We start from the raw sequence: 19,080 nt of genomic DNA, 5'->3' as shown, positions 1-19,080 counted from the left end.
TATCAACGCAGAGATGATTCGGGACTATATAACATATTTCAGAAATTGTGTAGATAATATACATGCATTGTTCGTTTCTCTAATTATTTGAGCGTTACACGCATAATCTAGTTCTTGGTAATTTCGGACATTCTCGTTCGCAAGGGGTTAATAATAATATATATATAATAATCGTTGGTCAGTTTATTGGTTTCGAGTTTTTTACTTTGTAATTGTCGAAATAATGAAGGTGTTTTTATGGACGTTTTTTGATTCATTTGGATGTTGTAATAAGTAGACAACGGATGCATAATAAAAATTTTGTTCAGCAAATGGAAGAAACTAAAGCTAAATAAAAATATATTTCTTCTTTTAATAATTTTAAGCAATTGAAAATTCCGCTGTTTAGTAATTACGGGTAGCATAGAATTAAAATAGATTCAGTTTTGTACGGCAAAACGCTTTAAACACTTTCAATGCTAGCAGATTTAAAATCAACTTCAAAACTGAGATATTTCTTCTGATCTACAGGATTACCATTTTATATGTTTTCCTTTCTTAATTTTTAATAATTTACATCATTTCCTTCCTTTACGGAAATGTCAATCGAGGACGTAATAAACTGTGGATGTTTATGTGAGCGCCTATTTTTATATGAAATAGAAAAATCAATGGAACCTAGACAGAAATGTGTTTTATTATTAGAGGATCATGAAAAATGTCTTTTTATTCGGTGCAAATGTCCTGCACATTGCTATGTTTTCTTATCATACACATTTACACGTGCAACGTGACGTTAAAAGTATTTTTGAGCTACAATTCGCCACTCAATCACTTCCTTCTTTATACGCGCAGTCTTAATAATTTATTAACAACATCCGTTTCTTCAAAATTCACATACATATTTCAATATTACCATTGACGACAAATATCCGCGCAAACAGACGTCTGTCATAAGTATTTGTATTATATTGGACGTGGAACATATTTGAATTAATGGAAAAAGAAAATTCAATAATAACGATCGACTAAAGTACTCTATATAAAATCTTGGTATGCATATGTTTCTTTAGAAAGTTGAAAATAGAAAACTGGAACATCGATTCTATAAGAACCGTTCGATCATTTCCACACGTGAATGAAATTTTTCAAGTAGCTCTGCCCTTATATTTTACGTACGTAGTATATATTATGCATATAAAAGTGTTGCAATACTTCATCATGCTATTTATTATTTTATATTTAATAAACGGATGAAAATGATTATTTCATTACTTTCTTCTACTAGAACTGTGGTACTATTGTTTCATATAACGTCATATATAATATTCATATTTTCATTAAAAAGTATTAAGCTAGTTTAATTATTCAAGTAAAATTTACTGGTTCGTATTTTATACTAATTTCATACATTGTCTGGTTATGTACATCATTTCATAGTGTTCATACATAAAGCAGGGTGACGATCAATTTAATTCGTACTCTTAATTAATCAGTTGTCAAATATTTGATATAACAAATTGTCTATTAAATATTTCACTTTGAGGTCGTCTTCATACAACAATTATATTCAAGTCAATTATATCGAAATGTTCTATTTTAAGCTTTACGGTTGAATCACCTTGATCTAACAATTTATAAACGCTATTGGAATAATCAAAACAAAATCTAATAGTGATGCCATTTATTACGTATATGATTGTAATTTGTTGTTTCATTTGAGTTTTCTCAAATTGGTCAAAAACATAATTGTCAATAACAAAAATAACATAAAAACAACAATGTGATGTTAATTAAATAACTAGTAACAAAAAAGACATTTAAAAATCCCTCTATTAATGGTTTTAATAAGTCGAAAATAGCGTAACGGTATTTTTAAATTCTTTGAACATCTTCGCATTTCTGTCTCGCAGCCATTCATTTTTATTAGAAAGACATAAAATTGTCTGTCTAACGATCACGTATCGAAAAGCAAAATTTCATTAAAAATTATCGAGAACAATATTACGTTCATCTTCAAACATCGACTCTAATGTCCACAATAGAAAACGAAAATAACCACTGTTATTTAGGTTCAAAATATTCAAATTTTAACTTAATTTTACAACTTCATTTCCCCAAAAAGTAACATTGCCTCAGCAGCTCAATGCTGTTGCCGTTGCAGCTCAATTGCCGTTTAATAAAGGCAAATGATTTAAAAATTCTGCGAGGTTTACGATATTTACGTAGATGCAGCATTTAAGAGAAGTTAACAGAATCAAAAGCTCCGTAAAGTCTGCAATATTCACGTTTGTGAAGCAGATCCCGTGTAAAGTATCGCCTACACATAATTTTTCATATGACTTCAAAGAACAAGACGGGTATCTCGTATCTCGTATTCGCAGTTTCTCAAAATCTAGGCCCGTTTGTAACACCGGTTGGCAACGACTCGCGTTGTAAAGGATGGTCATGGAACCGGGAAGTTCGATAGCATAGACCGGCAGGGTCGGTCTGATGCATGCATCGAAAAAGACTTTAATCCGAGCGTCAACAGAGGTATTACCGCGCATCGGTGGCCCGACTCTTCTCATCCCTTCATATTCCCACCTCAACTCCCTTTAACCCCGACCATTGGCCACGGTATGGAGCCTAGCGAGCGAAGCGAGGAGTTGCCGTCCCCAACTCACTCGCCTCATGCCGTATTCATGGTTCATTATCATAGCGAATCATGGCCCATCAGCTTTTGATTGTCCGCTGGTGTTGTTAGTCCTAACTAATGCGACTGCAGTGACCACGATACCTAGGACATCCGGAATGTTGTATTAGAAGATAAGCAGCATCACTCCCACGCGATTAGCCTGTCCTTTCTACTGGCTTCGCTTCTTCCTTTCAACGACTCTATTTATGTTTGTTTTAATTACTCTCCGCGTTACGCGACGGATTGGATCGGAAGTTCAGAGATGTTTTGGGTCGAGACTTGGCAGTGTCATGACGATGATCGGTGAACCTACGATGTCTTCTGATGACGAAGGAAGAACAAAACAGTTCGGCAATGTTTCTCGACGCTTCACCAAGGAGAATTATTTCTTCTCATCAAGTTTCCCTAATTATCCAACATAAAGTTTCTTCACAGTTGTCTTGTAGATCATCTGTTGCGGTAAAAAATGATGATGTGATAAAGGGAAAGAAATGTCTCCAAGGTTCTAAATGTTTCTGCATTTTAGCAAATGTGGAGACACAGGCAACACTTAGTGCAATTTATTATCGAGTAAACGTAAATCACTTTTAAGAAAAAAAGGAAATTTTAGATCTGTTATACGTTTGTGGTCTGCTTTTATAATGAGATCTTATAATGATTAATCTAAAATATTAACTACGGTTCAAAATACTTGAAATCGAAGCTCGTAATAAATTGTATATTGATGCAAACATACGAAATTGTTATGTTCGAAAGATTTTTGGACGAATTAATTTTGTTGACATTTAGTTGCATAGATATATGTATTAAAATATGTATATTTTTATATAAAAGCTAATGTAATTTCTTGAGCTGTTTCTAGAGTTTTCTTCAACAAGACAAAGGAAAAATTGATTACGCGTTTCAAACACAAGAACAAGTAAACCGGCTTTTATTAAATAACGAAAACAAGATAACATCGTGCATTCTTTTGGCTTTCCTGAAATACGAATCATATGGGTTTGATAGTAGGATCTCCATTAATATGTAAAATCGTCCTTTAGTATTGCGTTCAATAAAACGATACCGCCATAAAATCGGATGGAAAATTTTCTTTATGTCCACGCATTATACCGATATCTATACATTATTCCGCTAATTCTGGTTTTCTGTATTCTCTTCAGTTTCCCTTTGACTACTGCTCAACGTGTAGTTTAATATGCTTAAAACATCCGTGTTGAATCTCGCATTTTAGAAAAATATTTTCGAAGATACTCAAAGACTATGAAATCTATGCATTTGTGAAATGTGTAAACGATATTTAAAATAATTAAAAGATTAAAAAAATTCTAGTATGTATTATCTTTGTCTTATTGAAAGTATTAAAGAAAGAATCAAATTTTTACTTTTTTTCAATAATTCCTTACTTGGTTTCTGCTTCTTCTAATTGATGCAGACAATTTTTACGTTTTTTTATTATAATATTAATACTAACAACTGAGCCATTCAAATTCTGTATTTCATTAACATTTGAGCGAGAAAATTCATAAGATGCTAACATTTTAAAGACATACATTTTTCAGATTGTCCTAATGCGCTTTCATAGTTGAATTCTTTACGAAAATTACGTAAACTTGTAATTTTTTCTAGCTCTAAATGTTGATATTCATATTCCTATATATTTCATCAAATATTGGTGTTGTGCATTCTAAAATTTGAGGATTCTTTTCAAAATTGTATTCTATAGACTGCGGATTCTACATATTTATAACAAAACTGAATAGCTGAAATAGATCATCTTGTGTACATTAGAAGAATTGATAAATATTATGTTACACTATTTTCGATACACAAAAATGATTAAAACAAGAAATATATTTTTATTTAATCTCTGTTTGTTACGATTAATCTAGACAACTTTTATTTTGCATTAAGATCGACAGCCTAAAACTGTATTCAATTTACGAGCAGTTAGAAGTCCAAGTATTCAGGTATCTCATTAATAAAGTAATTTCAGCAAGCTGTTGTAAACGAAGGAAAATGTCGATCGTACGTTGCATGTGATGTACCGTGTGAAGTCGCCTGGTTAGACGGTCTAACTAAGTTGGCACCTCGGACGGACGGCAAACGACCTTTTCCTCTCTGTCTCCCATCACTGCACCTTGACTCCTGCTCGACCACGGTTTCTCATTAATTATTCACGTTGAACCCAATTTGCGTGCAAGGAGTGTTCTAGGAAACTGAGACCACGGTACCATTTCGAATTCACCGAATTCCAAAGAGAAGAACTTCCCTAAATACATTTTTGGAAATCACCTGCCATTTATTACCACGAACTGACAAAGGGTATTGCAAAAATCCCTATAAAATATTAATTAGCTCTTGTTCCGAGTAACAAGGCTATTTTTCTAATGTGTCACCTTCACCCAGCATTATTTCGCACGTTTCATACTTTTATGCCCGTAATAAGTATTTTGACGCTGCAGTTAACGATGTCAAGCATATGAATGAGCGGATGAATATTTGCACCCGAGTAAACGCGATGTAGTTTACACCGACGGAATTGCAGTTAATAAAGAAGAATGTTTTTGTACACAAGTTTGAATTTTTCAATGTTTTTTCCACGTTACCCACGCCTCACACTTGACAAACGTATTTCATTTCTGTGTATATTTCGTACTACGCTTTTAGCGAAACCAATTGCGGATTTTATCAACTTTAGACTTAAGAAATATGGAAAATGTTCAGTCAAATCATCGTAATCAACCCTGTTGGTCCTCTTTGGAAAAATAGATATATTCAGTAAATAATTCGATAGAACATAATATTAATATCATAAATCTCACAAGATTACTATAACTTCGTATTTGAAAAATATGGTCTTTTAATTAACTTCTAAATACTTAACTTATTACAAATGAAAAATTAATACTATGAAATCTTATTCACTTATTCTGACAAACTAATTTATCATCATACGTACGAAAAAGTTCCTACCCTTTAACCAAAAATTCTGGATCTCCGTAACGTGCAACTAACGTTACATATTACAGCTGGCATTTGCTGGTATTATTCCCCACCACATAAAATGATATCCAGCTGCAAGTTTAGTCTGATTTCTGATGCGAGAGGGTTCGAGAGTTGGGATTTTCCTCTCTCATCCCACTCGAGTCTGCACTCGAAGAACATCCCTAATGGGAACAGGCAATGGGTTGGGATGGGTTGACAATCCTCTAATTACTTTAAAGTAGTTCTCAATTCTCCGAACGCTGTCACAGTTATCGAGCATTGCAAGCCAGAAATTTTAGTATCTTCCCAAGAACAGGAAGCGATTTTACGAGTGTAAATTCGGAATTTTGTACATTTTTTTATTTCTAATAATATATCGCTTTTAATAATATTTTCGAGAAATAATTATTAGTATATAGTTTCCACTGTATTTCACTTTCTTGTGAATAAAGAACGTGAGTATGAAGTTCATGGAAATATAACAATGTCTAATTGAATTAAATTTATCTAGCACTGCTTTCAAAAACAAGGTTCAACTGTGAAGATAATATTAACGGATACTAAAGGGTTGAATAATTATAAAGATTAATCTATAATTCAGTAAATTCACTAAATGTTATTAATGAAGGCTTATACTCTTTAAATCTTCTTTTCACATAATTACACGTACTTTTTCTTAACAGGCACCGTTTCATAATCGGCTAATTCATATTTATAAACTTTAGGAAGTTCTGCACAATTGAAATGAGTTCATTATGAATAAATATCTGTCGAACTACCTGGTCGATGAATTTCAAACAAGAAATTTTCAGTTAAAAATGAGCTCTGGTTAATCTATTTCCAATATCTTTCAAAAGTATGTCATTTTTATTTTCCACACTCCATTAATTTCTTGAAAATGTTTGATACCGAGCTAATTTTTTATATGCTCCTTCATTGCAATTTTATACAAAATATTTTCCAACTGAACACAGCGTTTCCAATTATCTTCAATCATATACCTATTAATTCCTTGCTAACCGTCTCTGTCGAGCCAAAACCCTTCCGTGCTTCCGACAATTTTTTAGGAACTCGAGTCCAGCATATGGGATGGAAACACGAGTATACTCGTGTCCGGCCGGCAAGGTGTCAGCACTGTAATTTGTCTGTGACAAAAACTAACATAGAAAAAACATTGTTAAAAACTACGAATGCATAAACTTGCAATAACTAAAACGTCTTCTGCCTGTTGAAGATAATTGTACTTGGAACTAAAGCAACGTATTTAACCTGGAAATTAATACGATGAATCGAGTTTTCTTTTCCCGTAGTTATTGACTAAATATCTTCTATTTGCTTCCCGTGATGCTGGTATCGCATAAATTTATGCTTAACGGGAGCATAAAGGTCTGACAAGGAATGAGTTCCGAGACCTTGACTTAAATGGAGGCGAGCGTACGGGTAGTTGCTGCTACTCGTTGATTATTTATTCAAAGGGTATTACGGGCTCCACTAATTATAATTTATATCGTGGCAGTAACAACATCACATCGACCATACAGCTTTAGAGGTGGCAGCATATACGTGGAAGTGCTGGAAAACTTCAGCGACACCATACGCGGTAACTGCACTACTGTTTGTAAATATCCTTCTACCTTATGAATACATACACAGCAAACAGTAAGATATTTTTCGTTTCAATACTCATTAATATTATGTTTATTTCCGATAATCAAATTATTTATGAACTTATGCTTAATACGTCTCGAACTGATTAAAATTTTATCGGTTTTGAAAATGAAGTAAACAATTCTAAAAATAAACCAAAAGTTTTTAGGGTTTTGCTAATACTGTTTAAGGAAAGATATATAATTATGATTAAGATTAAGTGTATGAGTAGTGTTTTCCAAAATTGACAGAAAAGTAAACGATAATCTGTTGTAATGTAAATACAATATCGATTGATTGTTCCTGTGATCACTTCTGATTAACTCTAGGTTATTATTTTTTGACTTGCCTACATATCAATTAAAATCAGAAGAGACCAATATAATTAGGATACGATATTAAAGTACAATTTTTGATTACATTTGGGAATGTAACATTTAATAACACAGAATTTGATATGTGATCATACTTTTCTCATATAAAAATGAAAACTTCATCACACTGTACAATATTCGATACGCTTACATCCAATGATTGAATCCGCAAGAAAATTGTGAACTTGTATTCAGGTGTCTTGAATGTGTCTTTGAACCTTTGACCTTACTTTTAATAGCTAATCTAAATCTAAGTATTAGTTTATTGTTTCAGTTCTTTCGTTTTATGTTATTACAAAAACGCATATTGTAAGCCTTAATATTCAACCCATCCTATTTCTGATGGACACTTTTTCTGTTATATTAAAAGTTCAGGACAATCAGATTCTGGATCTCAATAATTACACTCTATTGTTAACTACACCGTTTCAATAAAGAATTATGGTCAACTTTCAAACAACAAAATGTTCTCACAAAAATGGAGAAACAACATGTAAACGGCAACGAACCAAAGATATCGCGAACACTCGACATAGACTGGGCGATTTATTGAAGAGAATCTGTCTAACCGACTTTCTTCGAGGTTAGCCTGATGATACAGAATATTTTAAAGGAGATTGGGAATTTAACAAATTCAGGTTCTCCTGGAAACACGAAAATCAGCCCCGGTGTGCAGCTTGATTTCGATCGAGCCCAGCATAGGTAGACACAGAGAATGTGACAGGCACGAGAGCCAGGAACATGTATGTACAGCCAATCAGCGGTTTTTCCTAGACTGGCTGTCATTCAGTCAGCCAAGTGGAAGGACAGGAACGGCTTGTGGTTCGGCTTTGGCATTATTCATTATGCAGCTCACAACACGCCGTCACCTGCCACCGCAGTCCTGCATACACAGTCAGCCTGCCATTGACCACATACGTGTATCTACGTCTGTACATGCTTCCTATATCAGCTACGTCTAACAAGAATTTTTTTAGCTAACACTCCGATTTCCCTGTTTTACCCGCGTTCCGCCCGTTTCGTTGCATTACCAAAACCCATTACCCATTGATCTCGATCAAAATCGATTAAACGATTTACCAGACTTTCTCACCGCACCACGAAGAAACGTAACATGGTTCCCAATTTATGGTAGTTGAGGTTTCTTGTGAAATATCGAATGCTTGTTTGGGTTCTTGCGGACTCTTGCGCGAAAGCGTTGTATTCCAAAGTTGTGTGAGATAGTGTGGGTAACGTAACATCACGTAAATATTTTTAAGGAAATGAAATTGTCTTTCGTTGTGTAACTGTCGGAGCTTTGGTGTTTGTGGTTTCAACGAGACGTTTGAGAAAGGAGAAGAAAGAAAGCTTGATAAAGTTTTCTTAATACTTGCCTCGCTATTTCAACTTCATGTATTTTTGTATTATTTTCCCATCGTGAATCTATCAGAGTCTAAAAGTTAAAAACTAGCCAATTCTCATCAATCTTGCATGAGAAAAGCTATTTATTTATTTATTCGAACCGATGCATAATATTGCACAATCTTAGTAAAGTACTAATTATAAAGAATGTGGTTTAAAATTTGAAAATCTTTTCTACTGTTGTATCAGATGTTGACAATATATAGCATTATAATAATACATGTGAGATAATTAGCATTGCTTAACAATGATCATATTCATATTTTTGGTTGATTATAACGATTGAAAGAAGAAACAGAGTTCTTTATTTTCATTTTGCGGAATCATCAACAGCCTCTACCTTCTGTCCTTAATAATGTATGTTGCTACAGCATTGTAATCCGTTGCTGTAGTAGAAGCTTGTGTAGCAATTAGTGAAAATGATGACCATGTCCCCGCGATCGTCTCATTGATTAGCAATTCGCTTTATTTCCTGTGACTGTCCTTCTACCTAGCCCATCAATATCAGTTGATTCCATAATATTAGACGGGGATAACAAAGCGAGTATAAAAACCTCGACAAACCGTAAACCGTAATTAGAGAATACTGAATTCGAAATGATTCGAATGCCGAAAATGTAATTTGGTACCAATTTGACTGTTCGGATCAGTCTAACACGAAATGCATATTTAATCTCTGGCTCCATTTTTAGAGAGACAAAATGTTTAATATAAGAGGCGGGAAATAGTAGCACCCATTTATTTAGATAGTCTGCATTAACTGTTAATGAACAGAACATCGAAATATCCTATGCACGTACAAGTCCTCCGAAAAAGCACGAAATATTTTCACGGCATAATTTCGATTGTATGAGCCCTACATTTTGAATAAATGCATACCGATTCATAAAAATGTGTACAAAGAAGAAGAAAACTATTATAACCGGTAGTTTAATAGTATCTGAGGAATTTCTTAGGTACCTAATGATGAGATGACGTTTGAAGATGTTAAGAATTAAATAAAATGAAAGTTAAAATATTAATAATCAAAATCAGGATTCATGAAAGTTAAAAACAAACGTCTAGACTGCTGGTTTATGTATTTATGAGATAAATAAGTAAAAACATAAATGAATTAAATATTTATACATAATTCCGAACTTATTAAAATGATTAGAGGAAGCAAAAATATTCTACTTAGCTACTGTTTCCTGAAATTGGTGCAGGCAATTTTTGATGTGCATGAAGATGGCGCAGAACTGGCGAGGTTACTCCGAGGGAGTATTACTCACGCTTTTTAATAGAATTTTAGACAACGGGTCTCACCTGTCGAGTTGACTAAAATGCAAGTTTCCATAAGCTGATTGACACATGAAAGAATGGTAAGCCATGGAATGGATATTCGGTCCGGGGAGAGAACGGATAATAGATAGGAACAGAACACGGATGGGTAGCGTAGCTTCCGTCACTGACAGCGACTCCCTGTCCCGATTATAGTGGCAATATGTTTATACTAGACTGATAATGAATTCATGCTGTGCATAGGGCAACCTACTTGCGAACAGGTTGCAGCAGCATTACAGATCGGATTGCGCAGATGCTCTTTTGTCGGCAGATGAGTGAGAGCCCTAGGGATGGCGGTGGATGATATCAGATCTGTCGGGGTCGAAGTAAGAATCAAGGGAATCGGGAGGATCTCTGGGTGTGCGTGCACGTCTGCGTTCGTGTGACTGGATCCCGCCGAATGTGAACGCCCGTAGACACAACCGGGGAGATCCCACGGGTCCCAATGAAGAACCATCTTTGGGGGCTTAATGACAATTCCGACTATTCTATGCCGCTCAAACGCTCGTTTGCGCTTGTTTGTGTGTATTATGATCATCTGTATTTAAGCGGGTATGTCCACACTGGGTATGATCGCAAAGTTTCCTTCATAATCTCGCTTAGCGGAACGAACCGATAAAAAACATACACCGTCAATAATGAATTTACTATAGAATCACGGTCCCAACAGAATGGGGTCATCTTCTGTATTTACATATATGTACATATGTATGTAAAACGTGTTTCGATAATAAAAAATTCAGATATTATAGATTCAGATAGTTGCAATTTATTTTAAAACACATTTGAAACCTTCATTTTTGCATGGTCAATTTTCTTGTAAGATATTTTTTCTTCCTGAAAATGGGACAAATTCAAACATTTCTAAAAATGTTGGAAAATCTTCTCCTCAATTGAAACCTGGAACTTAATGTATGGCATTTTTTAGTTTATTAAGCAGAAATGAGGAACAGGTCTGCAGAAATGTAATCTCAGTAAAGCTTTCATTGGAACCTTCATTAAACTACCAATAATTTCTCAATACCAATCCTATGAACATAAGCGGTAATAAGCAATTTTCTAGGATATATTTTTAGTGAAGAAAATAATAAATTTTTACCATATGGAGTATTCTCAAAATCATGGAAATAATACATCCGCACTATTGCGATTAAAAGTCAAAAAATACAAATTGAGAACATTCATTGAATGGACTGATGTATTGAAACAGAAACTTCACTAATAGTTGAAAAATAAGCTGGTTATTCAAATAATTGAAAATAAATAGTAATTAACAGTACATACTGAAATAGAAAGATTCAAAATAACCGGAGCTATATCCAGGTAGTATTGGAGAATTCTTGGACCACCCTGAACTAGCTTAAGGTAGATTTGAGTAGTTTTAAAAGGGCTTTTCAAACGTCCTAAGCTAGCTGAAGGTAGACCAAGAAAGCTCTGATGGTTGTCAGGTCTATCTCAAGTTAGCTCAAGGAAACTCCAGAGGACACCTCATTAACCCTACAATAGGTCAAGCTAGCCCAAAGTAACCCAAGATAATTCAAAATAGCTCAATGTAGTAAATTAACTGATTGTTTCTGTATTTGGTATTAGTAACAAATGCTTTCCTCAGGAATACCATCAAATAATCTTTTGATTATTTTAATGATAACTAATAGAGAGTGAAATACTTATTTCTTGATGCATAGGTGTTTTAATTAAATTCTTATTTATACTCGTTGTTTTCTCAAATACGTCAGTGCATATTTTCTGAAATAACAGTTATTATAAAACGAGGATGCTGCAATCAGTTACAAAATATCGAATCAGTAAAGTAGTCAGGTTTAAGACACAAAAAACCATAAAGTGTAATGTCTATGTAATTCTTATATTTTGTTTCTGCCTTAGTCCAGGGGGGCTCGACTCTTCGTAAATTTTTGGGCCACTGTTTTGACTGCCATCTAAATTAGCTGCAAACTAGGACGAACTAAAATTCAATATGGCGATTTAGAAGCGGTAATTCAAATCCTGGATTCTAGAGGCAGAATGTATTAAGTACATTTTTTTCGAAAATAGTTATATACATCATCATATAAACTAAAATAAGCACCATAATGGTGTACATAACCTAATTTCAAAAAAATGTACTTAATACACTATGACATAGGGGAAGGAAAATAATCAAAGTTAAAAATTAATATGAGAAAACAATTTTTTATTTTCTATTTTATAGTGATATACAATAAAAAATCTATTTCTAATGAAGTATATACATACGCGTGTTCATTAAATTGATTTATCCGCTCCGATGTCCTTGCTGCTCCTGGCTTCGATGTTCTCGTTGCTACGTTATCGATGATAGGATAAATCGATCTAAAAGAATCTAAAACAAAAATAAATGTACTTCAAATAATATTACAGAGATATAAGAGACTACGGGAAGTAAAAATAGGTATGGCTTACTGCTTACGTCCAGTATATCTGTTTGCTCAGAATGGCGGGAATGGCGTTACGTCGGCACATGGTCTACCACAGTCCTCCAAATGCGCATGCGGACGGGCAGCCATATTGAATTTTAGTTCGTACAAGTTTACAGCTAGCATATGTGGCAGTTAAAACAGTACTCCAAATCTTCTCTATAGAGTTGGGACTCCTTGCCTTAGATCATATACATACCTTGTTTTGGTTTAAACATTATACAAGGTTTTCACATAGTATTAAGTATTACATAAAAAAATAGTGACATAGGAAAATACATATAGTATTTGAAAAAATGTCTGTTTTTTGAATGTTCTCTAAACTTTATAGTCATGGATAGATTCTTAGGTATCGATTGGTAAGTACAAAACAAATAATTTCTTAACCTAACCTAGTAATAGAAAATTTCAACGTTGAAATGTGAATTAATTTGGATTTTTATTATAATTATTGTAGATTACCTAACTCATAACTATGTTTCATTTAATTAGGAATCAACCATTGGAAGATATAATAGATAATACTTTCATACACGATGAAAGATTAGAAAGAGAGAGTGTTACGTATAGAATTATGAATGGGAATTTCATTGATCCATATAAAGATATGGAAGATGATTATGAAGAAATTAAAATTGACTTAATGGAAGACGTAAAAGAGAAAATAAAAGTAGAAGATAAAAGTGACGGTAAAATGGATAAAAACAAAAAAGTTCACCTGAAGGAAACAAAAAGAAGTAAAAATTATGTGCCTGGTATTCTTAAACCACTATTTGGATACCCTAGATCATCCAGATTAAATAAAGAACAACAAGCATTATGTTTAAAAGTCTTGTTAAGATTTTCAGAATCTAATAAACCTAGATTAACTCAAGCTGAGAGGCAAGAACTACAGAAATATATGGTATACAAAAATTTTATATTATGTCTGAGCTATATTATAATATACATTTACTAATATTTTTGTCTCTAATTATAATATACATAACTGTTAAAGTAATACTTTCAATCTCAGTGATATTTTTTATTTTTCTAACTCCTCTCTTCTTTTATAAACAATTTGAAATATAGCCATCTAATTACTCATTTTGATTAATTAAAGAAGTTGTTTGCGCAACTGTTGTTAAATAGAATATTTTTGAGAGATGCATACCATGATACATATGATCTTTCTATGCAAAATCAGACACCTGTTGGAGTAACATTTCAGATTTTGTCCATATTTAATTATGTTGTAGCATTTTACAATTTTATAGGCCTGCAGAATAAAGTGTTAACTTTAAAATAAAGTGTCATTAAATCATAACTATTGAATTACCAAACTGATGAAAATGAAGTTTTGAATGGTTATAGTAGGAACATAAGAGTGTCTAAGAAAGATAATATTAAAAAATGTAAAAAAATTTTACAATTATTTTACAATTGTTTTAAACAAATGCGATGTCTTTTAAGAGGAGAAATATTGAATGATTTGAAAAAGTAGAGAATACTTTTATGTTTCTATTAACATATTCTTTAACTAAAATCTGAAACAGTACTTCAAATGGTGTCCGATTACACAAACAACGAATGGCATTAATACATGTTTTACTGTTTACTTTTCATAGGATTTGCAAAAATTAATATCACAAGAACAAAATGAATTTTTGGAATTTGCAAAAAGTAAATGGAAAGAAAGGTCTGCTACACTGAGGGTACAGTATGAAGATTATATAGACATGTGTTGGCAATCGAAGTTACAATATATTCATAAGCTTCCTAGGTATTATACTGAAGTTACAAATATTCCATTTGTGTCAGATAAAAATATTGAAGTAAAATTTGATTCTGTCTGTTTACAAATGGTGAGTATTACATCCTCGAACATTGAAATACATGTACAAGTTTGAACAATTATAACTTTTACATACTGAATTATAGCAAGTATGTATATGTGTAGTTAAAACTGAAATTGGAAACAAACCAGGAAGGTTCCCTAATTTAATGGGGCATGCAATCAAATTGAGCGAATCTCACTCTTTTTAGCATATAAAGATATTCTAAAAAGAAGTATTTGTAGGGGGAACACTAAGTAACATTTTAGCTTTATTTTCATAGTTTTGTTTTTATATTCAGTGTTTAAAGTCGCATCAACCATTGAGTGGTTTAATGTAGTTAAGGGAAGTATCTTACTGCTTAACAAAGAAGCAAAATAGATATTCTCAATATTTTAAACCTAACACCATTGCATGACTCCTTAAAGGTTTTCATATCAAAAATCATTTATGTTATCATTGAAAACTTAACAAATACATTGGATTGTTATATCTACTTGCTTGTTCTGTTTCAGTTCAATATTTATAGAGAATATATATAAATTAATTCAATTTTCTTGTTATGTAGGGTGAACTGCCACAAATTACGTTGCCCTCTCTTACCAGTCCTTATTATCTGGCTGTAAACTCTGAAAAACTACGAAAAAGATTTCCTCATAAAAATCGTGTTTGCAAAAAATCAGCATTGTCTTACAAATTACCAGTAAGTGAAGATGTAAATTGTCAAAAATTGGCAGAAGATAGTAATGCAGATATAGTAATTTCATCCAGTGGTCTTAATTGTTTAGTAAATAATATTGGGCCCAATTACTCAAATTCCTGGATTTTACCAATAGTCATAAAAAGACACAATGATAAAAATGTTATCTACGTAGATAAACCAGGACCACCCTCAGCAAACACTGTACCTGGAAAGAATAATTGGGTTTATAAATACATTCTTAAATATTTTTTAATTCCTGCACAGAGTTCTACTACAGACAAGTAAGATAATAAATTATAGAATCTATGTATATCATTTAGTCTGTAAGTATATTTTTCATTTTATAATACTCCACTAATTGTTTTATATTCTATGGTAGTAAGGAAAGTAATGATAATGATATTACTAATGAAGATGATGATATGTTTGGTAACCTAAATTCTGAAGAAATTTTAAAACTTGAAGAAGAAAATGATAGTGTTATATCTCACACTGGTGATAATGTACATTTAAAATTGGTGAGAGAAAACGAAAATGTCGAAAAATCCGTAATACAAGATTCAGAAATTAAAACAAATATCCCTACAGTTGTAAATGTCTGTAGTGGAATAGCTACGAATGATATTAAACATCCTAATACTACTAATACTGCTACAACACAGGTAAAAGGTAAGAATTCTTTTTCTGTACATACCTACTCGTATTTGTTTAAACTGTGTCATTATCAAATAGTTATAAAATATTTCGAATAAAATAAATCTTAATTTGTAAAAATGTAAAAATTAATAAACTAAAAAATAAAAGGTAATGCATTTTCTGAATTAGATGAGCCAACTAATTCTGAAGTTATAAAAGACAATGTATCATATAAACTGTTTACCATTGGACCGGAATCTTCAGAGAGAAACAACTTAATGAAAAATGTTGGTCAAGAATACAAAATGTTGGTTAGAACAAAAACAGATGGATTCGAGGTTTGTATATGTAATACGATTGTTTGTGGAAAAATGTTTATAAATATAAAATGTAACATGCAAGTATCGTTTATTACGATTATAGATTTTGTCAGATAATGAACAGAAGTTATTAGTATTGGCACCAAAATTGGAGTATCAAAGTGATTTTGGTGCTGAATCTGTAACATTGGGAGAGGCAACAAAGCAATGGGTATCTCTCAAATTTAGACCCCATACATTCCTTGCAAGAGGTTAACAATTCAATTTCTATCTGCTTTTTGATTATTGTACGTTTATACATTTTATTGAATGTTTTTTGAACATTTTAGTTCGGATATCTGCCGGAACGTCAGAGGTATTGCAAGTAGAACAACGTACAGCGATATCTATAAATAATGAAATCAAACGACTATATAATATAAAAGTTGAGGATTCTTTAGCAGTTTTACACAACGTTATTGAGTTACTTTCTGGTTTATCTCCAGGACGTTATGTTATGAGACATACCATAAGGCAGGGGCCGTTTGCGGTTCTTTATAAAGAAGCTGACAGTACTAAGTAAATATATATAATAAAATAAATTAGTATAATAGTTCTAACTATGTCAACTAAAAATTAATATGGAATTCATGTTTACGTAATTATTTTCTGTTAATAGAAACAACACATTTGATCTGCATACAATTTATAATGAAAACTTTCAAACATTACCTTATCCTCCATGGATTCCAATGGATAAGATAGTACCATCTCCTATGCATAAGGTGTTTGGAAGAATGCCAGCTATGTTTTATCCATCAAATAAACCGTCTCCTAAAAATACAAAGTTGAGAAAACCTATGAGTAACAATTCAGGTATTCATACCTGTTACCATTAACTACGTTAATGTTTTTCCAATGATAATTTCTTAGTTTCACCACTTTTCTTATTTTAGGAACAGTACGAAGAAGTTTAAGAACTAGGAAAACAAAAAATTTCGATTAAGTAAATCAATTGCAAATTATTATCGATTTAAATAGTATTAAACTTTGTATGTTACTTACTACTAAATAATATGAAGAGTTAAGAATGTAAAAATTAATTTATAAAATTAATTCATGAAAATGTGAAATGAAAAATGAATTCTTAAATTTAAAAATAGTGTCGTTTTGTAAGTATTAAAATTTCAAAGCATAAGGGCTGAGACTCAATAGTACTATAAAATAAATAGCATATATTTTAGTTGTGTGTGTAAAATAGATACTTATTTATAGAACTCCTGAACCTCGAATTGTCTTAGAGATTTCCTGCATTTCGATCACTTCCATAAACAGATTTTAGATCGTTATTCGTATTTTTCAACCGTTTTCTAATCCAGGGCTTGAAATTAACCAGCACGCAACATAAGGATCGCGAGGGCTACGTCTTATGTTGCCTTATATATGTGTGTGTAGCATTTTGGTGAACAGCGGAGAGCGAGACGCGCGATGGGAGTTAGGAGGCGTAGCTCTCACGATCCTCATGTTACCGTGCTGGTTAATTCCGAGGCCTTTTATGATCTATTAATTGGCACCAGTACTGAAGATGTCCAATTATAAATAAAAACGTGTACTGTGGTGAGATTAAATGATCCCAGGGACGGCATGGCATCCCCAGCTCCGATGCTCCCACAGGCACTACACTGTTTCACTACATTTACCTACCTACCAATTCGTTCTATCTCATTCGTTCTCTATACGTTTCATTCCCTCTCTTCGCCTCTCTCCGTTGCGCTATCCGATTAGTGTGTGTAACTACTTCGGCGAATATGTAGTAGTCGATGCATGTACTACTGCGTAGTCGAAAATGCATGTGAAACTACTAGGCACGCTCCTTCCACATTGATCACTTGGCCCCGCATTTCTGCCAGGGATTGTCTTTGATCTCACCACGGTAGTGGCTGCCGGGGAAAGTAGAAGGGCCATCTTGACCTACACCCTACACGTCGCAATGTACATGTAGATATACGCATAGTTCATCGAGTAGTAGCTTAAATTTTTCATTAATACAGTAATTTCTTCCTAATTCGCGCTCAGATTGCGCACGAAAGTGGGCAATTTGCGAAGAGGAGATACGATTATTCGAGCCTTGCGGCTCGTTTGTATAGTTACCGATTGTCAACAAATATAAAAACGAGCCGCAAGGCTCATTGTGTTCATTGTTGTGTACAAGATGAGAGAATTTATTGCACCTTGTATCCAACGAACTCGCGGTACCAGCGGCTGCCAGCGACGCTCGCCGAAAAAGCACAGGTTTCTGTAGTTGTCGATCTACAGAAATTTCCTGTATCGTATCAACTGTTATGTAACGCATTGAAAATAAAATCGTATCAGCAGAGTATAACTACTTGACGTTTACTGTTTCGTACCCGACGATGTTTGCAGTTGCGTAGTCGCCCAGCTTCACAGCAGCAGTCGTGTTTGATTACAGCCAACAAGGGCCAATTTGTTCTCCCGGGAGTCAATTGGCAAACAGTTCTGTGTGCATTCACTCGATTGTCGTGTTAACAAAAGCACGCATCCGTCTCTTCTCCCCTCGATCGGTCTCTCTATCTCTGCCCCACAATCGCGCGATCAACATTCCCATCTTCCTCTGTCGCTTTCGGTATGTCTTCTTTTCCGACTCCGATTCCAGGCCGACCCGGCGACCTCCGTTTCTGATAACCCTTCCATTTCCCCGAACTGTCCTGCGTTTTCTCCCAAGAACGCCGACTATCTGTTGTTTCCGAGCAAGAACGCGATCATCA

At 33.4% G+C, this 19,080-nt stretch overlaps 1 protein-coding gene and 2 long non-coding RNA genes across 15 annotated transcripts; 1 reads left to right on the top strand and 2 right to left on the bottom strand.

The window, feature by feature from the left end:
* Positions 1-12,559: 12,559 nt before the first annotated feature.
* On the bottom strand, positions 12,560-12,916 carry LOC143259722 (uncharacterized). The gene is made up of 2 exons (XR_013033752.1): positions 12,829-12,916; positions 12,560-12,748 (listed from the first exon to the last, which is right to left on the bottom strand). It is a non-coding gene; the product is annotated as an uncharacterized LOC143259722 (long non-coding RNA).
* Positions 12,917-13,023: 107 nt separating this feature from the next.
* Positions 13,024-17,537, top strand: LOC143259720 (uncharacterized). Its single transcript, XM_076523119.1, has 10 exons — positions 13,024-13,201; positions 13,335-13,746; positions 14,450-14,686; positions 15,225-15,640; positions 15,739-16,028; positions 16,185-16,333; positions 16,419-16,566; positions 16,645-16,873; positions 16,974-17,170; positions 17,251-17,537. The coding sequence occupies exons 1-10, from the start codon at positions 13,176-13,178 to the stop codon at positions 17,298-17,300; spliced, it is 2,154 nt and encodes a 717-aa protein (XP_076379234.1). The 5' UTR covers positions 13,024-13,175; the 3' UTR covers positions 17,301-17,537.
* On the bottom strand, positions 14,566-18,994 carry LOC143259721 (uncharacterized). 13 transcript variants are annotated; one of them, XR_013033740.1, is made up of 7 exons: positions 18,703-18,835; positions 18,526-18,617; positions 17,999-18,272; positions 17,181-17,274; positions 17,027-17,128; positions 15,358-15,564; positions 14,566-15,293 (listed from the first exon to the last, which is right to left on the bottom strand). It is a non-coding gene; the product is annotated as an uncharacterized LOC143259721 (long non-coding RNA). The 13 variants fall into 13 exon arrangements; XR_013033741.1 differs by having other exon boundaries at positions 18,003-18,272; XR_013033743.1 differs by having other exon boundaries at positions 18,526-18,604; positions 18,703-18,814.
* Positions 18,995-19,080: the final 86 nt, after the last annotated feature.

This window comes from Megalopta genalis, chromosome 6 (genome assembly GCF_051020955.1).
Source record: "Megalopta genalis isolate 19385.01 chromosome 6, iyMegGena1_principal, whole genome shotgun sequence".
Taxonomy (NCBI): domain Eukaryota; kingdom Metazoa; phylum Arthropoda; class Insecta; order Hymenoptera; family Halictidae; genus Megalopta; species Megalopta genalis.
Note: the sequence above shows the minus strand (reverse complement) of the source record. Positions and strands in the feature narration are given on the sequence as shown.